Below are 22,336 nucleotides of genomic sequence, written 5' to 3'. Positions count from 1 at the left end.
TGGCCCAGAAAATGCAATTCCTTGCAAAAGTATTCATGCTTCAGTTTCTTGATATTCTGTCACATTAAAAAGACAAAACTGTGGAACATTTTACTGAGGTTTTATGCGATAGATCAACGCAAAGCTTTGCATAACTGAAGGAACAGGATGATCATGGTTTTAATTTTTTTTTCTTTTATAGATAAGAATCTTTAAAATATGGGGGAAATTGTATTGAACTTTTAATACAAGTCCCCCCATAATATTCAATCTAGTGTAAACCACTGCCTCAGTGATAAGCTGATTAGTATCCAGAGTCCACGTGTGTGTTATTTATTCCTTGAAGAGATGGAAATAAGGTGCAGCATAACTCCAAACCATCAAGAGAGCATTATTTTGAACAGGCATAGGTCCACATCTCAGGCTTTGTTGACAGGACCACTATTAGTCCTGAACCACAAATTTGGCCTTTATAAAAGAGTAACAAGAAAAAAAGCAACAAAGGAGTCACTTTTGCAGTTTGTGACACACTGCAAAAAGGAAACTAAAAACAAGTAAAAAATTTCTTGAAATTATTGTATTATTCCTTGATTTGAGCAGGTAAATAAGCCTATTTGCTAATGGAATAAGATTTTTGCACTTAAAATAAGAACAATTCATCTCCAGCATCTTATTTCAAGTGCAGGGTATCTAATTATCTTCATTGTGCAAGCCAGGAACACAGCAGTTGTGGAAGAAGAACATACTATTCCACAGAAGAACATGGTGGTGGCTGCATTATGCTGAGTGGATGCTTGTGTTTAGCAGGGATGGGGAAGTTGATGAGAGTTAACGGGAGGATTGATGGAGCTAAATACAGGATAGTCCTGAAAGAAAACCTGTTACAGGCTATGAAGGACTTGAGACTGGGTCGAAGGTTTCCCGTCTACCAGGACAACGCTGCTAAACGTAGGGCCATGGCCACCATGGGACGGGTTAGATCAAAGCATATTCATGTGTTAGAATGGCCCAGTCAAAGTTCAGATCTAAATTCAGTTAAGAATCTATTGCAAAAGATGGAAATAGTTATTCATAAACTGATTTTAAAAGACTTGCAGCTGTAACTGTGGCAAAAAGGGGTTTGAGCTATAGATTCTGGGGCCAGAATACAAATTTATTGCTCAATTTTACTGTAAAGTATCATTTTCATTTTATTTCACAATTATGCTCTACCTTGAGTTAGTCTTGTAAATGAGATTTCTCTTGAATACATTCAGGTTCGTTGTTATGATATGAAACATTTAAGGGACAGTGTGTAACAAATGTTTTTTTAAATAACAAAAATCAAGTATTGCTTTTCTAAATACATATTCTGGCAAAGTCTAATAACCTCACATCAAAAATGAATGCGTTCTCATAACTTATAATTAGTAGTTTATAAATATATAGGTATCGGTGCACCCACTGGGAGGCGCCATGTTTTGTCGCAATGTCTGATTTCAGTAACCAAAAGAGGACAAACTGTGAGCCATGGGCGTTCTCCCTATTTGTCTATGAAGATGTACTGTCAGTGGAGGAGGAGTATAAAACAAGCAAAGACGACCGTAGCTCATTCTATTTGCTGTTTGCCAAGCGAGAGGAAAGAGAAAGTAATCATGCAAAGAAAAAGTAATAACTGGGGGAAAAAACACGCAGCTATTATTACCGGGTGGAGATAATTCTGGGGGAGTGCGGACTGAGAACTAATGTGGAGGTAGCAGGCTTTCTGCTGGACAGGTAAGTTAATTTAATATAAACAGTGAAGTTTATTTTTGCCGTTATGTTGGAAACAGGGCAGTGTAGTCCAGCCATTATTCTGTCCTCCTGGCAGAAACGGGTGCTTTTGTTTGCCTCTCTCTCCCTGACGTCTCTCTCCCCTTCAGGGAGAATGAGACTAAGGGTATGTGTGTACGGTACGCGGAGGGATATCGGCCGGCCCGTCCATTGTCTGTAGTACAGCAGCGAGACCGGCCGGGTCTCTTTACTGGTGTTTATAGTTGTTTATTTTAGAGCCCAAACAAGCCACAGCACGTTCAGAAACGAGCCCACAAAACCACGACACATAGAATTTACAAGCGACTTTAGAAAAAAACGAATGGACTTAGCAATAGTGCTGAAAACCACGATGACCGTAGCTATTAGCTATTAGCAGTAGCTAATACAGGGAGGACATGTTGTCACACTTATTATACTCTGAGGCTTCTGTAGTAGTTATTACAGCAAAGTCATTTGTAATTCATTTAGCGCACCACTTGATGGTGTGAAAATCTTACACACTGGGGCTTTAAAGGAGCAATAAGCGAGTTTTCACCACTAGGTGGCGTTAGAGGCCTGTCTGTAGACCAAAACAAGAGGTGTATCAAGCCACGCCTCTCCCCTTCAGCACTCAGCACCCATTTCCTCTTCTCACCCATCGGCTCCAATGAGCCTGTTTGCAAAGGATAAAAACACAGCAGTACAGCATCACCTTTAAGAGGAACATGTCCAGCGAAGAAGTAACTCATAACTTTATAATGCGGTTAGCAAGAGGATGGTCGTGCTCTCCGCCATTTTGTGCCTGGCGCTGGCATTTTATGGGCAGGGAGGGGCTAAGCCCTGAGTGGCTCCTTTAAGGAGCCTGAAAAGCATTGCAGGACGCAGAGAGGCACCTTGATATCGTTGCTTCCCACAGCGATGCTGATCTCAGCCAGGTCTTTAAGTAAAGACGACATCATCTCAGTGACCCTCTTCTTCTGGTGGTTGGACATCTCCTTCAGCTTCTGCAGCTCACAGTCAATGGAGGCCAAGGAGTTCTGAGGATGGATAGAAGCTCTTGTTTGAAAGTAAATAGGAGTAAAATGTGTCCCAGCATGGAGCAGATTTAACACATTTGCCTTACAGACTTCTGGTTCAGCTCCTCGCTAAGGGCTTCAAACTCCTTTGTTTTGTCCTCAACCTCCTGACTCTTCTGGTCGTAGTTGAGGGCCAGCTCCTCCAAGGCCTGCAGCACCTCCTTCACCTCCTCCTTGGAGGCTTCGTTCTCAGCCAGCAGCCTGTTCAGCTCTGTCTGCAGGGTGTCGTGGTCATTGCGGGAGGACTCCAGCAGCTGGTGGGTGAGGAAAAAGACGTTCACTGAGATGTCATTGGATTTATAAACAGATGGAAATAAGGGGAGGATAAAAAATATATATTTTTGTGCTGAAGAGAGAGAGGGTAGAGAGAGAGAGATATCTCACCTCTTCCTGGTCCAGGAGCTGCTGCCTCAGCTTCTCCACCTCTTGGGACTGCTGGTTGATCTCATCGTCCTGGTAGGGAGAAAGGATGACATGAAGGATAGGCAGAAATATAAAACAAGTGATTCACTTATTTTTTTATAAGCCCATTACTTAACAGATACTTAACAGCTGCGCCATCTGCTGTCAGAAAGAGATACTGCATGCTTTACTAATTTGATCATACTGTGCAAAAAACAATGTTTTGTGTTCATTAATGGTCTTTGATTGTTTTAAATGAGTAGTCGACACCAGGTGAAGCAGAGCTGTTACCTTGTCGTCCATCTCCTTGTAGAGCTTGGCCATTTCTGCTTCATACTTCTCCTTCTCTGCACCTGTGAGAGCCACACCAGGCAGGCTGCCCAGGGCAGGTTGCGGTGCAGCCTTATCATTGTTGTTGAGTGCAGCATCCAGGGCCACCACCTCAGCTTTAGCCTTTTCTTTGTCGAACTGCTCCTCCACTGGCACGCTTTCTCCTGCAGGGGGCAGCAGAGACATAAACTGGGATGCACAGTCTTCCTTTCCCTCATGTAACTAAGGGAATGTGAAAGATTCCACAGGATCTTACAAAGTATGTATGTATATATATATATATATATATATATATATATATATATATATATATATATATATATATACAGTTGGGTTTAGGTTAGGGTTAGATATATACTGGTAAAGGTTAGGGTTGAGGATTAGGCCATAGATAAGGTTGAAAATAAACGGAAGTCAATGGAAATCAAGTCATGTCCTCAGTAAGTAAGTGTGTGTGTGTGTGTGTGTGTGTGTGTGTGTTGTTGTTTGAGGATAAGATTGGCCCCATCATCTCCTCGGCTGTGTTTTAAGGACAACCACTGTGATATTCCTCATGACACTTGCTAACTTGGAAACAAAGGAGTCTTTCTGTTGGGTCTAAAATAGGACCACTGTGTGACTCGGCTCTAGAATGCATTGAAGAAGAGCTTCTCCCTCAAAACCTGCTGGGTTAATCCTTAAACCAGGATGCTAGGTTCATGCTGGTTAGACAGAAATTAGGCAGTTTTAACCAAACATAGGGTCACACATTGTGACCCAGTTTGTTGGGTTAGGGAGGGGACTGCAAGGAGCCCCATTCTTCACAGAGGGACTCTACAAAAAACAGACTTTGTTGAATTTCTGCCACTCATAGATTATTGTGACACATTTGCATCAAACCACCACATAGCAAAGGTGGAATATGCATACCACTGATGTCTGTTGATGCACATATTCTACATACCAAGTACAGTGGTGGAAGCCCTTTGCCACCATGTAGCGAACAGTTATTTCCACTCGTTCCTAATTTTGCTTATTTGTATACTCAATGACTAGGTTCAGATCAGACATGTCAGGCTCAAGGCCAGTGCCACACCAAGAACACTACATATCCCATAATGCACTGGAACAGCTACTTGCGGTTCAAGGCATGGATACAAATAAACTATACTTGTCAGAGAGTCAGACTCAGGAAACTTGCTGCACGATGATACCATGAAATGAGAAACCATCTCAGCTCTGCTGTGTTTCCAAGTCTGCATGCTATGCATGACTCTAAGGCACAGAAATAGCCTGTAACTGCTCTTTGACCTATTCACGTCTGACGTAGAGAGCACCTGCAGATCCTGAGAGAGCTTACAGAACGGTAGTGTAAGCACATTCCCAGACGATGCCTTAACACCAACACAAAGCTACGCGATTGCTCTGCATGTTCTGTGACGAAGATCAACAAACTTACTGATGGACATTTCCAAATTAACATTTGGGTTATTTTAAACTAAGCATTTCCTAAAGCGTATGTTTTCAAAGGCACAGAGATGCAGGAATTATAAATGAATGCTAACTTTCATTAATCCACCTGTTTTACACACCAACAGCAGCATATATATATATATATATATATATATATATATATATATATATATATATATATATATATATATATATATATATATATAAACAGGAGAGTGTGTTTTGGAGCTGCCGGCCCTCACCATTCCTCCAGCGATTGAGCTCGTTCTCCAGCCATGTGATGGTGGTCCTCAGAGTCTTGTTCTTTTCCTTCTCCTTCTCCCACTTCTTCTTCCACTGCTCCGCGGTCAGCTCCACGTTCAGACTCACCGTGTTTTTGATTGTCTTTGCCCTGTTGAGTCAAAAGCTTTCATAGCTTTTGTTTATGGTTTAATGCCAAACTTACAAGTGACATAGCTCTGTAATGGTTGTGATGACAGTACCTAGCTCTGGGTAAGGGGAATATCTTGCTAAATCTATCCAAAAATTCATCCTCCCTAAGCACCTTCTTGCATGATGAGCAAACAAACGAAGTTCTTGATGCATTCAAACAACACAAGACAGGCAGTACATGTGATCTTTTCTACGTGTGTCTAGGTACCTTTGTCCAAACAGCAGGGTCGTCCTGGTCTCTGCATCATTAAAGGAAGACGGTGAGCAGCAGATGATCATGGTTGTCCGGCAGTTTCCTCCCAGGGAGTCCTGCAGGATCCTGGTCATCTTACTGTCTCTGTATGGTACGTAGGTCTGGCAGAAAATGCAAATATGAAGCAGCTATTATTTCTGGACTTTAAATGTCATTGAATATGGAGGTCACTTATCCTGCATAATTTTTTTAAAGCAACTAATAACAATGAGATAAATATGTCCAGAAGTACATCCTTGTATGTTGACATATTGGAAGGTCTTGGAGCTGGAGCTGGACCTTTGTTCTCACATTTAAATAAAAAAAAAAGAGCTGCAGACATGAAATGACACCACCAACAAGATAGTGTTGCTTTTTTAACCAAACATGAAACAAACTGATAGTTCCCTACTGATAGCAAAGGCTTTAGCTGCTAAGAAGCTAGTTACAAGAAAACCTTCTTCTAAATCCATTAAAGGCCAAAGTGTTTGCCCCATTGCAGAGCCCCTCTGTTTTTGCCTTTTTGTCACACTTAAATATTTCAGTTCATCAAACAAATCTTATTGTCAGACAAAAAGCAAATTTTAAATGACAATTTTGTTCATTAAGGGGTAAAAAAAGCTACCCAACCTGGCCTCATGTGAAGAGCTAATTACCTTCTAAAGTCAAAATGTTTTGGACAGACGAGTTCATTTTCACACCGAGGCCTGAGTGGTGTCTAGCCTGTAGAATCAAGAAATCACTTAAACACAATCTGTCTGACAACATGAAATTAATGAAATGATGAAAAACAGCAACACATGCTGCCCCAGGCTGCCCCAAGTTATTGCATCTATCAGTCCGGACAGGGTTACAAAGCCATCTCTAAAGGTTTTAGGACAGCAAACTACAGTCAGAGCCATTATATGTAAATGGAGAAAACACAGAACATGTTTTTATTGTCTCAGGATATCTATGTCTAATAGTTGTTTTACTTGAAACATGTAGATGTGACAATAAAGCAAAAGTAGAAGAAATCTTTAGGAGGTAAAATTCTTTTCAGTGCCCTACAAATACCTCTTAAACTTTTTTTCTATTATGTCACATCAATAGCACAAACAAACTTTAATAAAATGGAAGGAAATTGGTATGTTGCTTCATTTTACAAATAAAAATCTTCACTCTGGGTCAGAAGTTTGCCTCACGAAGAACAAGGAGCTCAACAGACGGGTCAGGGAGGAAGATGTGAGGATGTTTAAAGCAGGGTTGGGTTCTACAACAACATCCAAAGCTTTGAACATCTCACAGGCCAAGCCAGAAAAGCAGTATTCAGAAAAGCAGCTCATGATAACTCTAGAGGAGCTGCTGAGACCAACAGCTCAGGTGGGAGCATCTGGCGTGCACTCCACACATCTGCTCTTTATAAGAGAGCAGAAGGATGAAAGCTGTTGTATGAGCAAAATACATGGGACATCCCCTTTTCAGTTTTCCCCAAAATATGTAGGAGACATGTATAAAAAGGTGCTCTGGTCAGAATAGACTAAAACTAAACCTTGAACGCACCACCCCCGTTTAGCAGGAACAGGGAAGCTGGTTAGAGTTGAGAGGAAAATACCATACGATCCTGGAAGAAAACCTGTTAGATGCAGTAAAATCCTTGAGAAAGAGGAGGAGGTTCACCCCAATAGTGACTCCAGACATACAAAGTGTAGAAAAGGTTAAGCGGTAAAAATATATTTTTGAGGAACCATGTTTGCTGGTATTCTAAACTGTGCATATATGCTGGGCATGATCATCAAATGCCAGATGGTGTAATGGTACTATTCGCTGATATGCTCCCAAAAAGGTCTATCATGTGTTAGTAAGAGTCACTTTAGCCTCATGACATTCATTTGGACCACTTTGCTGCCATTTTTTTTTCATGGAAGGATTCTGGAGCTGTCTCACCGAGCCCTCTGCCAGAGCAGAGATGACGTTACCCAACGACGACAGGGACTTGTTGATCATCTTTGCTTCATCCAGAACCGTGCCCTCTGCTCCGGTTTTTCCCACCTTGGAACAAAGCAAACCCAAAAAGCCTAATTAGCAGCGGCCATAACCTGTCTAAAATACCCTGAAATAAAGTTTATTATAAATACAGAGACATCCAGAAGACAGAGGCACATTAGAAATAAAAGTAAAAAAAAAGAATCTCCGTACCTTTTCACTGCCAGCCAGATCGACCAGGTACAGCTTGCCGGTGAGCTTCTGTTCAGTCTGAGTGTTTTCCTGCTTGATGTTGATGAGGAAGATGCTGTGACTTCGCGAGCTGTGCTCATTCATGTCTGAGGTGCACAGAGACAATTGCTTACAAGCATCATCCAGACAACTAAAAGAACAGTAGTGGAAAAGATAACAGACGCTCAGGATCCTGTTGGAGGAACTGAATAAACCTCTGACCACCCAGTAGGTGTTGCATGTAAAACGGTTTAACCCTCACTGCAAAGTAGGTGTTACTGGCATTATGCTCCAACTAGCAGCTGTTTGCAATGAGTGTATAAAATAAGCACAGCTGAATAACTCTACACAGGTAATACTACGAGTGGTTTCTTTACATTGAACCAACACAAACAGTGCACAATAGTGAAGGAAATGAAAAACGCCATGTGTAGGGAGCTAACACTGCACTGAACATACCTCCTCACTGTGAACTACTGTAGAATGGTGGCAGCATCATGATGTGGGGGAATTATATGTCCATCATATTGTAAAATCTCCTAAAAGGATTGAGGTATGTGTTTCTAACACAAAATGTGAAAAGTTGGAAGGGTATGAATACTTTAGGATTCCATTTTTATCTAAAAGACCAGGTTATCTCTACAAATTCATGACACGTCAGGAAAACTAAAAGAATCCAACTGTGGGAGCGATGAGGCCAGGCGGCGACTTGACTTTGAGTGTGGTGGCAGTCAGGAGACTCACTGAGGCTGAACCCATGAGAACCAGCAGCTCTGAAGGCCCTCAATGTGCAAACTCACTTGTGACCGCCACGTGTCTGTTGTTTTTGCCTTCGTCTATGGCATCCATTACCTCCTCAGGGCTGCACACAAAACGCTCGGTACATCCCTGCGGACACAGAGGCACATCACAAGGAAAGGCTGTGTTCATCCCCGGCACAGCACAGCGAGGGCTGCGCAGAGACATGATTATCAACGTAAGCCAATGACATAGTGCACACTCTCAGATAGAAGAGACCCAATTACTTCATCTTTGCAGTATTTATCAGTGTTTATTGTCTGATCTGATAAATGCCAAACTATTCCTAGGAAAATGAATCCAGGAAATGTCTCACCTTGACAAAGGGCACCCTGTTCTTGTCTTCATGCACAGAAAGGTTTGTCTTGGTTACTGTACAGAAAAGCCAAATGAAACATGTCTGCAGTTAATGTGCTGTCTGCATCAGAAGATGAACGCTTATTTAAAAATGGAGCGCAAGAAACTCAAACGCCTACCGTCCAACAGGTCTCGGATTTTGTCCAGATAGATTTCGAAATATGAAACCTGCCAAACAAAAGCTCTATAAGAGAACCTTTACTAACTGTGTTCATGTGAGCTGCGGGTTGTTTGGCTGTGCGATTACATACTTTGATGTGGAACTCCGAGTTCTCGTCCATGGAGTAAATGTAGTTGAAGATGTCTTCAACAATTCTAGGAATGATTCCCATCATATCCGGGTCATGGAGTTTCCCCTTCAGAGGAAAATATTCAATAAAATGTGAGGAATGATGGCAGAATCTTAACTTTGTCGGCTGCTAAATTTAGAATAAAGTTCTTTGAAAAGGTGCTTCCCTTCTCACAGATTTATTTTGCTTTTCTATCACACTCAAATGTTTCAGATGAACAAATTCATTTTAATATTAGACAAAGACAAATAACAGGATGTAGACCGAAGGATAAATAAAGCTATTCAAACCATTATCAGAAGTAGACTTGTTGGTGTACTTTGGCTAATTGTCCCGTTGCATAACTGAAATGAATTTAACATTAAGATCACGAGGTGCATGCTGGACAATCTCCTTCAGCATTTTCCTTTAGAGCAGAGTTTTATCAAGTATTATTGTATTGGTCATAATAGAGCAAAGCAGCCCCGCATCATCATACTACCACCTCCATGTTTCACTGTCAGTATCATTATGTTTTTTTTCCCTTTGGGGTTAAGCCAGGAAAGAACATAAATTAACATAACCTAACATAAAGACTGTGGCTGAAAGTCACAAGAAAAATGAGACTGCTGCAAAGTCACTCCCTTAGAAACTGCCCCTCACATAAGGGTGTCCACTGCTATAAAGCCATGCCCCCCCCCCCCCCCCCCCCCCACCACCTTTCATCTTCCTCAGTCATTGTTGAATCCTATGCAGCCAACGGCCACAAAAATAGGCTGTTTGTGATATCTATCTCAGTTTTGCAGTAGAACAGCTGACCTGAAAGTCGCCCCTCTGCAAGCTGTGCAGAGGCCCTTACAGGAAGCCTAAGTAAACTCTTGTGATGCCAGGCCTGGTTCCCTAATGAAGGCTTTCACCCTGAACTAGCCACTTCCTCGCTGCCTAAGAGCTAGCTTCAGCCTGCAGTAATTCATCCCAACCGGATGCCCAAACGTCAACAGAATTAACAACAGAAGCAGAGGCTTGGCAGAGTTAAACGGGTAAAGTTAGTATGGGATGACAGCATTTAAATGGTTTACTTCTAATGTGTTTTTACTGTGTTTAAGGTCTGGAGCTCACAGGCTAAGCTACCTGCTAGCGACCTTTGAAACAAACCATGCTGATGTGATGTGCTTTGGGTGCGTGTTGAGGTTATGACAAACTTTATTTCCACAAGGGTTTTACACCGGTGGGACATTAATGTTTGTGTTTTCTGGTCCACTCATTATACCAAATATAGCCTAAAAGTCTTTTTAATTAAGCTCTGAATGTCCGCTAGCATTAGCCTTTATTAGCCTCCTTAATAACGCACTACTAACCCTAGTTAAACATAATTATGATTTGTTACAGATAACGCTTATCCTGTTTTTCGCTCCGCCACCATCCGATAGCGCTACGAGCATTAGTACAGCGTTAATAGGGAACATTAATGTCGATTAATGATGTTTTGTGGAACTTAGGAGAAACTCATCAAGCTAATGGTCACATGGCCCAGATGTGCCCCAACACATTATTTCCTGTCATTCCTCCACCTACAGCTCTGTCTGGATTCTTAAGTTACCGATTTGATTCTTAGTTATTTTCTGGAGAAATAATTGCATTAATAGAAATCAAGTATCCTAAAGGTTATTGATTTTCATTTAGAAAATCATTCTTTAAAATGTTATTTCCTCAAATAAAATTTTATCTAACTCAGAGTTGCATTGTGAATGGGTTTAACATAATCCAAATGTTGTTCTAAATTAGTTAATCTAATTTAACCTCATTCTGTACTCCTTAACATAAACTGAGGTTCTCTAACTTAAACCTTTAGCTGAGATTCACTGAATAATTTTTATGATGGTGGTTTCCAACTGTTTTTATGGATCCATCTGATTTTTTTGTGTATACGCAGTTCTTTAATATCTTTAATCTTAATTTTGCTTTGTAGTTTTAATAAAGTTTTGCTAGCCTAGTAAAGAAGAGTTGATTGAAATAAATTGTTAATTCAGGTTAACCCTGTAAAACGGTGTTCTGTGAATATGAATTTATTTCTGTTAATAAATTATTATACTTGAAGAGAAGTTGTCACTCCTTTATTCTATATGTGTGCAGAGTTGCTGTTAAAAGAATGCGAGTGCCTGAATCACCCTTTTAACTATTTAACTAATATTAGCTGATTGGGCTGATATTCACTAGGCAATACCTAACAGATTGAGAGTTATTTAATAAACATTAAATAACTTAAAAACATGCAAAAGTGCTCAACTTTTCTGAAATGCTGTGTTAGCTTTGTGCCTCCTAAGAGGATGCATGCCTTCCAGAAAGTTCCAGTTTTGTTTCATAAGTCCACAGGTATTTTCCCCGAAGTCCCAGGGATAATCAAGATACCTTTTTGATAAACAAGTTGTGTTTCTTCAGATGAGCAGTGAAGTGTCCCATGGACACCATATTTGCTTAGTTTCCTTCTTTACTTGGACTTGTGAACTCTGACCTTAACTGATGCAAGTGAGGCCTGCAGTGCCTTGGATGTTACCCAGGGTTCTTTGTGACCTCCTGGATGAGGCGCTGCTCTTGGAGTAATCTTGGTAGGTCAGCCCCTCCTAAGAAGGTTCTCCACTGTTCCATATTTCCTTCATCAACAATAGCTCTCACTTCTATGCAGCCTTAAAGCCCAAGAAATGGCGTTGTTGCCATTTCCAGACTGATTTCAACTTTGCTATGCCTTTTGTATTTACTCAGGTTATATTGGTCTGGCACTGAGATTTGTTGGATGATCTCCGACATTTAAGTGTGACGAGAAAAGCAAAAACAGAAGAAACCAGCTGGAGTCCAACAACATTGTTGCAACACTGTCTCACGTTACATTACCTCCATTGTGTGTGTTTTGCCAGAAGACGTCTGCCCATAAGCAAATATTGTCCCGTTGTATCCCTCCAGAACATCTGCAACAATTATAAAACCCGTTCCACACTGGTCTGAACTTGAATTTGCAAGACTGTGTTGTATGAATACCGGGGGCCTCATGTATGAAGCATGCGTACACACAAAGAACTCGTAGCGCAATGTTTAACGCACAACTCATCATGAACAAAGATTAATGTTGCATGAACAGACACTGTAATCCATGCAAATATTATGACCTGCAGTGAAAATTAGCAGCAGCCACGCAAACTTCTTCAATCGACAATAACAAAGTAAAAACCTTTAAACCTCACCTAAATACACTGAAATATAATATAGTTCAGGAATATTTAACTCAAGGAGCATCAAACTCAGTGTTTTTTTTCATGACTTTGAGCTGTTATGGGTTAAACCTGTACAAAGAAATATAATCACATTTAGCCTCATACAACAACCTGATACACACAAACAATAGAAAGAACCTCAATCATATATAAACTGTGAATATTACTGTTTTGGTCACATGTAGATATTAATGCAAATCGGTCTGTGCGCTGAGGAGCATGAAATGCATGAAAATTATCAAAGGGGTTTTTTCATTCCCACTGAGAATAAAATGGTGTGGAATCAGCAGATTAAGTCCCAACAAGTCAGGCTTGATGACTCCTAAAGTGGAGACAACCACACATGTCCATAAATAGCTGCGTAAAGTTGCAAATAATTGCAATTCTGGAACAATGGCACTGTTGGTGCTGCTGGAGGACATCGCAGATGGAAGACTCCACAGAGCTTGTGTTTAGAGATCCTACTTGACCTGCTGAGACATGATGATGAGTAGCGGGTTTAGATTGCTCAGGGTAGTTATTTCATTCAAATGGTCATAGCGTTGACCAGGGAAACTCTGAAGAGTCATGTGTTGCCGGTGCTCTTTCAACAATATAGTGGTATTTGCAACCGGAGCTATTCAGAGGGAGCTGACTGACAGGTCGGGTATTTCACCGTCGTCCCTGAGCCGTCACAAGACAGCCCAATGCGACCGCCTCATTAATGTTGCTCAGGTACATCAAATTCCCCTTAACTGTGGATTGTTTGCAGCAAGAAGCAGATTTCCATATGTAATCTGTTAAAAATAATCCACAAACTATTGCCATTGTTCTAATATGTCATCCATATTAATTTACTCTGAACTCACATTTAATCTTGAGACATTTCACGAGATTTGCTGTCTGACACCTGAATGATCCTGAGTGAAATCTGTTCTTGTGTGGTGTGCTGTGCTTACCGTTTGGCCAGACACCACACACTGGACAAGCAAACCTGTCATATCTACAATTTTTATTGTTATGTGTGGTGTCTCTTGGGGTTTTAAAATCTCGCAGTTTGAACCAGGCATAAATCAAAGACTCTTGGCCTCCTGCTAATGTTGCTCTTCTGTGCTGGGCCATCCTTTTGTCCAGTGGTTGCTTTGTGTCCCCGATGTAGAACTGGTCACAGTCCTCCTGGCACTTAACACCATAGAAAACATTGCTCTGTTTGTCCCGGGGCACCGGACCTTGGAGGTGAACCAGTGTTTGCCCTCATCCGTTTTGGGGTTTGAAAGCCACTGGGACGTCTATGTGAGGGATATTCACATCATTACAATGATTCGGTGTACTTTACAAAGAACAGCATCAAGCTATCATCAAGCTCAATGCAGCTGCTGAATATGATAAACATTGTAGGACAAAACTGGTACAATCAGACAAACTTTACATGTTCAGCCAGTTTCTTTAATGAGTCGCTGATGTCACTAGTTACTTGGACACTGGGTGGGTGCCTTCGGGCTATTTATATTGATTTGCATTATGTAATTAGGGGCGGGGGAAAGGGTGGCCAGAAACACACCTTCAAACACTTCCAATTCCATGCAGTTTGGGATTTATCAAGACAACGCATGCGGTGACACGTCTACGCACGTTTCCGTACTCAGGATTTCTCCCCAACATTTAGTATAAAAGCTGCACACTCTTTCGTACATGAGGCCCAAGGGCTTACCTTTGACAATCTTCAGAGCCACAGCATTGTAGAACTGCACCTGAGTGGTGTTGGACTGGAAGACGCGGTCAAAGTAGTACGGTTTACCCTGGTTGCCAAAAAACAGAGAATGAAGTGAGGAACTACTTTCTAAGTCAGGAGAAGCCAGGAAAACCCCATGTAAAGGCATTGCATGTTTAAAGTGACATCAGTAGGGGAGACTTTTGTTCTTTATTATCATGACATGGTAGCTGTAGATACTGCTCAGTTAATTGTGATGCATAACTTTAGAGACGGTAATATAATTTACAGTACCCTGCAAAATGATCCATACCCTTTGAGCTTTTTCACATACTGACAACCATAAAACACACACACAGGACATATAGCCATCCACACCAACACTAAGTACAATTTGGAGAGAACAATTAAGCTAACAATCATGTTTTATGGACTTCAAGTACCTGGAAAGGACCCAGGGGGTAAGTGCAAACTTCCTGCAGAAAGAGCCCAGACCAAGATTCAAACCTGGGACCTTCATGCTTCAAGGCAACAGTGCTAACAGCTGTGCCACCACCTAAGATAGCACACTATCACTTGCATTTGTATTCTGTCCATAGAGACACCTGCTTTCACTCATTAAATATGCTGATGATGTGGCATGGTAGCTGGCCTGGAAGATGCTGACAGTCCATCTTACTTTTAGCACACTGACCAGCTTTCCTCCTGGTTCAGTGATAGCTTTCTGCTTCTTAACGTTAGGTGAGTTAAGTCTGGGGGGGGGGGGGGGGGGGGGGGAGGTTGGGAGCAGCCTATTGTCACCGATTTTAAATATCTCGGTATGGAAATCTCTTAGTCAAAGACAAGAACAAGTTGAGTCGGGCCAGGCCAGTAAAATAATTGGTCTTGAGCAAATTCATCTTCTCGATGTACATAAAAAGGCTTCTAACATTATCTAAAACGAGCCAGGTAGGTGGAACTCCGCCTGTTATGGCCAAATAAGTGATCTTCTAGCCTGCTCAGCCACTGACTGTCACTTTATGTGGATGTCAAGGAGCAGTTTATAACCTTGGTTAACCAAGCTCTTTCTCCATAGTTTTGAATCAGATTAGTGTGAATATACAAATGTCTCTCTTTGGCGTAATTTAGTAGAGCACAGCAAAAATATAAAGATTTATTCTCTGTCAGTCTGATTGGCTGCCCCGCTTTGCTTACTGCACATTATTTTAGCCACCGATTATGTTTTTTAACTGTTTAACTTTATGATGTTTGACATGTGACTGTTAGGAGAGAGGTGAAGGTATTAGTGGCTGTAAATGTTTGGTGTCAGTCCAACTCAGGCCACTTTATTAAAGCACAAGCTAACTTATCCCTTTCTTTGCTGCCAGGAGTTCTGCTTTAATTTTAAATTATTACTGTGTTAAAGTTTAGATTGGCATATTTTTTAATGCTCGATTTGTTACTGCTGTCTGTCTTCTCCACTATGATGTGTGCTGCTGCCTTTCTTGGTCCGGTTCTCTTGTGACAACGGTTTCGATCCCAATAGTTAAAAAAATGTTTGATTTAAAAAATTATTATTATTATTTTTTTTAGAAATAGTTAATTCAAGACAAAGGTATACTTCTGTGGAGATTTGTGTCATATAAACAATCCAAGGGAGAAGAAAAGCCCAGCAAAACTAGAAAACAGCAAAATGCCAAACTATGGAGGGTTAAAGGGGACAATATTAAATAATTACATATACCATGAAATAAATAAATGTACCATGAAATAATGAAATGTAAATTTAAATAAATAAATGCACCATTAAATGGTCCATTGAATACTTAAATGTATAATTAAATTATGAATTGTAAAATTTATATAGTTAAATGTGCCATTAATTAATTAAATATGCCTTTCAAATTATGACATTTTTGTTCAATAAATTCATTTGAATATATATTTCATTATTTCACTCTGTGTTTGTTTATATCATGCCGTCGTGCAGCAAACCAATCCTGAAATCAAATCAAACTCAGTGGGCGGGAATAAAGTGACCTGGATGCCTGATTGGCTGCTTCACACTGAGAAAGACAAGACAACTTCTTCCTGGTTGAATGCAGGGGAGGCTTTTGTTCACTTTCTAAGTTCAATGAAAGTGCAGAAATAATTTCAATAACGTGTTTAAATTTACCACACACTGGTTGAATAACTCCAGCCTCTATATCCTTAGTTTGGTCTGAAATGTCTTTAAAAAGTTCACGAGAGAGCTCGCCGGGGTCCAGCTTTGGGGAAGCTATGGCTCCCTTCAAATACCCTTAATAATAGCTCCTAGCTTCTGTTAACAGGGTAAACAGTAAGAACTCTATCGTGAGGAGGAAAGGAGTTTCGGACTGCTGTGCTGAATTCCGACAGCCTTTAACTCCGACGTTTTACGTGACAGAGACACACATGGATGATACGGGTCATATCCGGGCCCACGGCATTCCGAAAATGAACTACAAAGTGTGCGCTCTCTTCTATCCAGACATTTTTGTTGATTTCTGTGAGGAGGCTGAGCTTCTATGTCATGTTATGCAAATGACTGTGATTGATACCTTAAGGCATCTTAGTGCTGGTAAGGGAAGTGGCGGGGTTCCAGAGCATAACTAGCTGCAGGAGGGAGCATACAGGCTGCTTTTCCTACTTCCTTCTTTACTGATTGCACTATTTGGACAGCACTTATCATGGTGACCCCTGACACATTTTGGTTAAAGAGTCCTAACTCTATAATGGTATTCAGATTGAGCCTCTGACAGACTGGATCAACATTAGCCCCATCCAATCTATTTCTACCATGCCCTCTTATACTAAGCCACGGCCCTCTGGAGCCCCATGCTCTGGACTTAAATCTGATTGGGATCCTGTGACGTGACGTCCCACAGCTCGTTCATTATCATAAACCCTCCATTGTGGCCAAATTAAAACAATTCTGCAAAAAAGATTGGGCCAAATGAGCTCCACTGTGATGGCAAAGACTATAATGCATGAAGAAAGGTGTTGCCGCCGAGAAGGCCTAACCTGGTATTAGGTTTTATTTCTACGTATTGGTCCAGGTTGGTTTGGATTGGTTTATTCCTATGATAAATTTGATCATCATAAGAAAACTGCTCTGCGATCCAGGGTGTACCCCGCCTCTCGCCCATTGACAGCTGGAGAGAGGCACCAGCACCCCTCACAACCCCACAGGGGATAGACGTGTTAGAAAATGATGGATGGATGAAGAAAACTGCTTTTTTAATATTAAATCGGGTTATCTTTGGGTTATCTTAATATAGACACTTCTTTGATGCTCTGGGACATGTAGGTGGGAGAAGGAAGCATGAACAGAAGAAATCTGTAATGGTAAAAATCGTTTTTCACACTGTGGTGCCTGCTAGAGTGGCTGCAGTCAAGAGTCATGACTTGATTCTAAACCTTGTGATGCACAAAGCTGTAGCAGGGTTGTTGAAAGATTGTTTTGCTGAGTTCTGGCCTGTTTTCATCCTGGCTGGTTTTGGACCAGTTAAAACCATTAAAACCAACATTAAATACTGGTGTGACTTAGAAGATGGTTCTGTTTCTTTATACCATTAAACAGATGGATCCCATCCTGAATTGCCAAGAGCATTAAGAACACTCTGATATTCTGTTCATTTTCAGGATGAGCAAGTAGAAATTGAACAGCATATGGTGACTTGCAAAATGATCCAAACGCATTCACTCTCCCACACAGAGCAAAAATTCTACATGTTTTCACTTGTTTTTTTGTCTTTTTTACTATTAAAACTCTGTTAAGGAGCACATTTATGTTTAGTGCCCCAAACCAGTACACTACCTTTATTTTATTGTCATAACTTCTCCCTTGGACTTAGGTCTGGACTTTAGCTAGGCCACTCTAACACCTAAATATACTTTGATTGAAACCATTCCTCAGTAAAACTGGCTGTATGTTCAGGGTCTCCATATATACTGTCCTGATTGTAGGTCAGAATGTTCAGCACACATGTGGTGTTACCACATGGGTGCTGTTCCTCCACATGGCTTGTGGCAGTCTTTAAACGGGCCATCTTATGCACTGCAAAAACGGATCTAAAAATAAGTCAAATGTTCTTGGATTTTGTGTGTTTTTGTCCTAGATTTGAGCAGGTAAATAACATTATCTGCCAACGGAAAGAGTATTTTGACCCCTAAAATAAGATAAATAGATACCCTGCACTTGAAACAAGATGATGGAAATGAGTTGTTCCTATTTTAAGTGCAAAAGGACAGATACACTAATTTTAAGAAAATATTACTTATTTTTAGTTCTGTTTTTGCAGTATGGCGTTGCTCTTTGCGATGATTAAAAAGGTCCTAGATTTGTGGAGAGCACAAGCAACCCTCCCATCTGAGTCGTGTATTTCCGCAGCTCCTCCAGAATTCCCGTAGGTTCCTTTTTGATCATCTCTGGCGAATAGTCTCCTTGCCCAGCCGCTGGGCGGCGAAGTTTGAGCAGGCTTGCAGTCACGCCGTACTCTTTCTATTTTCAGGTGACGGCTTGGAACAGAGCTCCATGTGTTCAGAGCTTAGGGTTTCCTTTTATAACCTAACCCTGCTAAAAACCACAGCTTTCTCTCTGACCCGTTTGCTCTGCTGCTTCATCTTCGCCATCCTTTTTGTTCACCAGCGTTCTCCAAAAATGCCTCTGAGGCCTTCACAGAACAGCTGGATTTAAACAGCGTTTAAAGTACGCACATCTGGACTCTGTTCTCCAACAAGATCACTCCTGGGGACAGCTGGTCTGAATGAAACAGACTGATCACAAATGTAAACCAGAATGTTTTTTTTTTTTAGTAGAAAGCTTTAAAAACATGTACCGACCTCCTTGTTTTGGCCAGTCATGGAAGTTCCCGGTAAAATACAATGACAGTTTTGGTCGTAAAGTACCAAACTGTGGAGAGTTCAAAGGTTATGGAGACTTTTGTAAGGTACTGTAGCTGTAATGAATGGACTGAAGAAATATAACATACAGCTAAAATTATTATTCTGAGATTGTTGTATTGAAATATGTACATTTGTGCATTTGAAGCATTAAAAGCATGTATTACAGCATGCACTGATTGCGGGTATATTAAGAGTTGGTCAAGCAGGATCCAGTAAACTTAGTCTAACACTCGGTCCTCCCAGGAGAAACTTCTGGGTTAAAGCACTGATGGCAGTTAAAATAAATCAATTCTCTCAAGAACAGGTTTTTGATTAAGTTACATTCAAATTCATTTAATGAAACAATATGACTAAATGAGGCCTAAATATTATTTCTTTTGTTAAAAATACCCAACATATAGAAGTTCTACTTTAAAAAAAAAATTAAAATCAGGAGGACAGCAGATCAACTCTTCCAACAGGTACCATGCCTAACCATGTAGCAGGCTGGTTTTTCCTTGATAAAAAGCTACTTCCATGCTCCAAATCTGCCCGGGAAGCCGCACACACTCACCGCGATCTGCACACAGTCGTCCCCCACAAACTTGGGGATGTACTTGTCCCCCCGGGCCACCTCGGCGCTGTTCAGGGGCCTGAAGCGGCACATCACCTTGATGCTGCACTCGCCGGGGTCCGCCATTTCCCGCTGCAGTGGCTGGATGGAGCCTGACAGAGCCACAGGAGGATGGAGGCCGCGCCTCTAACCGAGCTGCTGCTCAGCTGACAGGGAGGCTGGCCGAGGAGAACTCCTCACCGACGCTCACGGTGAGAAGAATGAGAGAGTTTTTCAGTGACACTGAGCGCTGGTGCTCCTCCAGCTGGCACTTACCACTCCGCTGAGGCAAAAAGGCAAACATTAGCCTTGAATATTAAGAATAAAATCCCCCAGCCCTCCACAAATAACACGGCCCATCAGGAGAAGGAGACCAGGCGGTTCAAACCTTCAGATAGATCAGACGGAGCTTTAAAAGCATCTGTGTTTTTAAAATGAAAGGAAGACTCTGAACGTCAGCGACTGTTTTAAAAGAGTCCAGCTGGTGGAGGGCAGAACTAAAGACGCAGAGCACATGTCCCTCTGTGCAAAGGACAATCACATGGCTCCTCTGGCTGTATAACGCTACGCTAAAAAGTGTTGATAACGGTTCATTTCAATCTTTGATCTGTTATGTCCCCCAAGGCCTCTTTTTCTGCCTGACACAGTTATATAATAATGATAAATATCACATTAAGCTAACAAGAGACTCTCAAAGTGCAATAAAGCGTCCACTCAACAAAAAAAACAGTATTGGTGACACATTATTCTAGATAGCAGGGATGGGTTCTGATAAAGAGAGGTCCACATTTAAACAGTTTGAAGCCAGAGGAACCCTCTGTTAGTCCCGTCTGACTATTGTTAGACGCATTTCTAGGGCAGCGATGATGAGGCTGGGGTCCGGAGCCCACCAGGACTCTGTCCACTCTGCAGGTGTAAGGTCTCTTTAGAAAACACACTAATACAACAGAAATAGTAATAAGATAAGAGTGTGCATGGTGAAAATGGAACAGCTTCCTCTCATATCTGTTCTGGGGTGTTTACAAACCACCTCTATCTTCTCAACTGTGGTCCGTGCTAAATTAATGACAAGCAGGGTGTTTTAGATGTGTCCCTGCTTTTTACCCCAGAGTAAAATGGATGAATTGCCTCCTCAGCATGTTCTAGAGACCAGGTAATGACCAGTTTAGTTGTATTGAGCAGAGAAATGTCTTAAACATCCTGAGGACTGATTCTGGATACCGCCAACCTTCAAGCCTTCTAACGTCTACCGTCTCCTCATCAGGACACCATCTGGACTGCTGCTTATACCTTCTGCTCTTGTAATCATCACATCTGTTATTGCACATTAAATAACAAGCACCACACCTATCTTAACTTCTGCTTTAGTGTCAAGAAAAGCTTTCATTCCACAAACTTGCAAAGAGATAAACATCCATGGTTGCTGAAGCTGTTCCTGCCATCAGACGTGTTTAACTTATCTGGAAAGCTTTTATACCCCACAGATAGTTTGGTTCATGAGTACTTTGAGCTGTTTTGTGGGTTCGAAACGGAAAAGTTTGGATGCCCTCATTTAGTCAGATAAAACCACGACACCATGCAAGCTGAACTTTGGTCACACTGGGGGAACATCTTTACCCCTGATACTGGCACATTTTATCCAGCTATGTATTTAAATTAATTCTGGGCCTATTTGCCCGATGCCTGACTGCTTTTCTGACCCACACTAGGTATGGACCGCTCTCCCAGGCTTTTCAGTTTTTCCCCCCATAGTCAGAAAAGAACTGGCTTTAAATACGCTGGGCCCTTAGCCTGGAATGGTCCAAACCAAAGCAGATAATGAGCCTTGGTGGGCTAAAAGCCCTACTGACACACAAAGAAGGAGAAAACTTTATTTACTGCAATTACATTTCAGTCAATCATGTTTTTATTAGTTGATTGTATTACCTGATGCTTTTAAATTCTATGAATGTATGTGGCTGTATGAATCTAAATGTTGTTATGTTGTTACTTGTATATTGTGCTGCTGTTTTGCTAGGCACCTTTTAGAAAAGAGACTTTCAGATAAAACCTCATTGAGATATGAGGTTTTATCTGGATGAATAAAGGTTTACTGTATATCAACTCCTGCTAGATCTACAGTAAGCTGAATAAACTTTAACCCAACTGGATTGGGATCAACTCCACCAACTAGAGTTGCAGTATTTAAACGTTCATACGACCTGAAAAGAGCAAAGCCAGGATAAGAAGTCAGAAAATGTAGCACATTTAGTACGTCTGGCTACCCCCGTTTCCAAAGGGCCACCTTCAGCAGGGAAGCTGATGAGGCAGACAAGAAACACTGAGGACCTCTGGTGGCTGAAGGCAGGGGAAATTTGATCAACACATAGATGTACAAATGATTTAACAAAGCAAGAAAGATTCTCCACCATGTCCCAAGCTGTGGCATAAAACTGAAGGATGAAGTTCTGTTGAAAGTGGAAAACACACTCAAATCCAGCAATTTAGGACATTTATTGATCCAGAAAAGCTGCAATGAGATGTGAAACATTTGCACTGCATGTTGAATGCACAAAAATAGAGATGTTACTCTGTACCTGGTACTGGG

General features: G+C 41.3%; 1 protein-coding gene across 1 annotated transcript in view; it reads right to left on the bottom strand.

The window, feature by feature from the left end:
- The window catches only part of LOC118556960 (kinesin-1 heavy chain-like), a 28,763-nt gene extending 8,852 nt beyond the window's left edge, over window positions 1-19,911 (bottom strand). Inside the window, exons 1-15 of the mRNA XM_036125730.1 lie at window positions 19,711-19,911; window positions 14,253-14,340; window positions 12,186-12,259; window positions 9,279-9,383; window positions 9,147-9,195; window positions 8,987-9,042; window positions 8,673-8,760; window positions 7,855-7,979; window positions 7,603-7,707; window positions 5,653-5,798; window positions 5,255-5,403; window positions 3,522-3,724; window positions 3,213-3,281; window positions 2,876-3,082; window positions 2,646-2,789 (exon numbers count right to left, since the gene is read on the bottom strand). Coding sequence (XP_035981623.1) covers window positions 2,646-2,789; window positions 2,876-3,082; window positions 3,213-3,281; window positions 3,522-3,724; window positions 5,255-5,403; window positions 5,653-5,798; window positions 7,603-7,707; window positions 7,855-7,979; window positions 8,673-8,760; window positions 8,987-9,042; window positions 9,147-9,195; window positions 9,279-9,383; window positions 12,186-12,259; window positions 14,253-14,340; window positions 19,711-19,836 — 1,734 coding nt within the window. The 5' untranslated portion in view covers window positions 19,837-19,911. The remainder of the gene's footprint in view (window positions 1-2,645; window positions 2,790-2,875; window positions 3,083-3,212; window positions 3,282-3,521; window positions 3,725-5,254; window positions 5,404-5,652; window positions 5,799-7,602; window positions 7,708-7,854; window positions 7,980-8,672; window positions 8,761-8,986; window positions 9,043-9,146; window positions 9,196-9,278; window positions 9,384-12,185; window positions 12,260-14,252; window positions 14,341-19,710) is intronic.
- Window positions 19,912-22,336: the final 2,425 nt, after the last annotated feature.

This window comes from Fundulus heteroclitus, chromosome 21, assembly GCF_011125445.2.
Source record: "Fundulus heteroclitus isolate FHET01 chromosome 21, MU-UCD_Fhet_4.1, whole genome shotgun sequence".
NCBI lineage: Eukaryota > Metazoa > Chordata > Actinopteri > Cyprinodontiformes > Fundulidae > Fundulus > Fundulus heteroclitus.
This window is presented reverse-complemented; position numbering and strand designations above follow the sequence as displayed.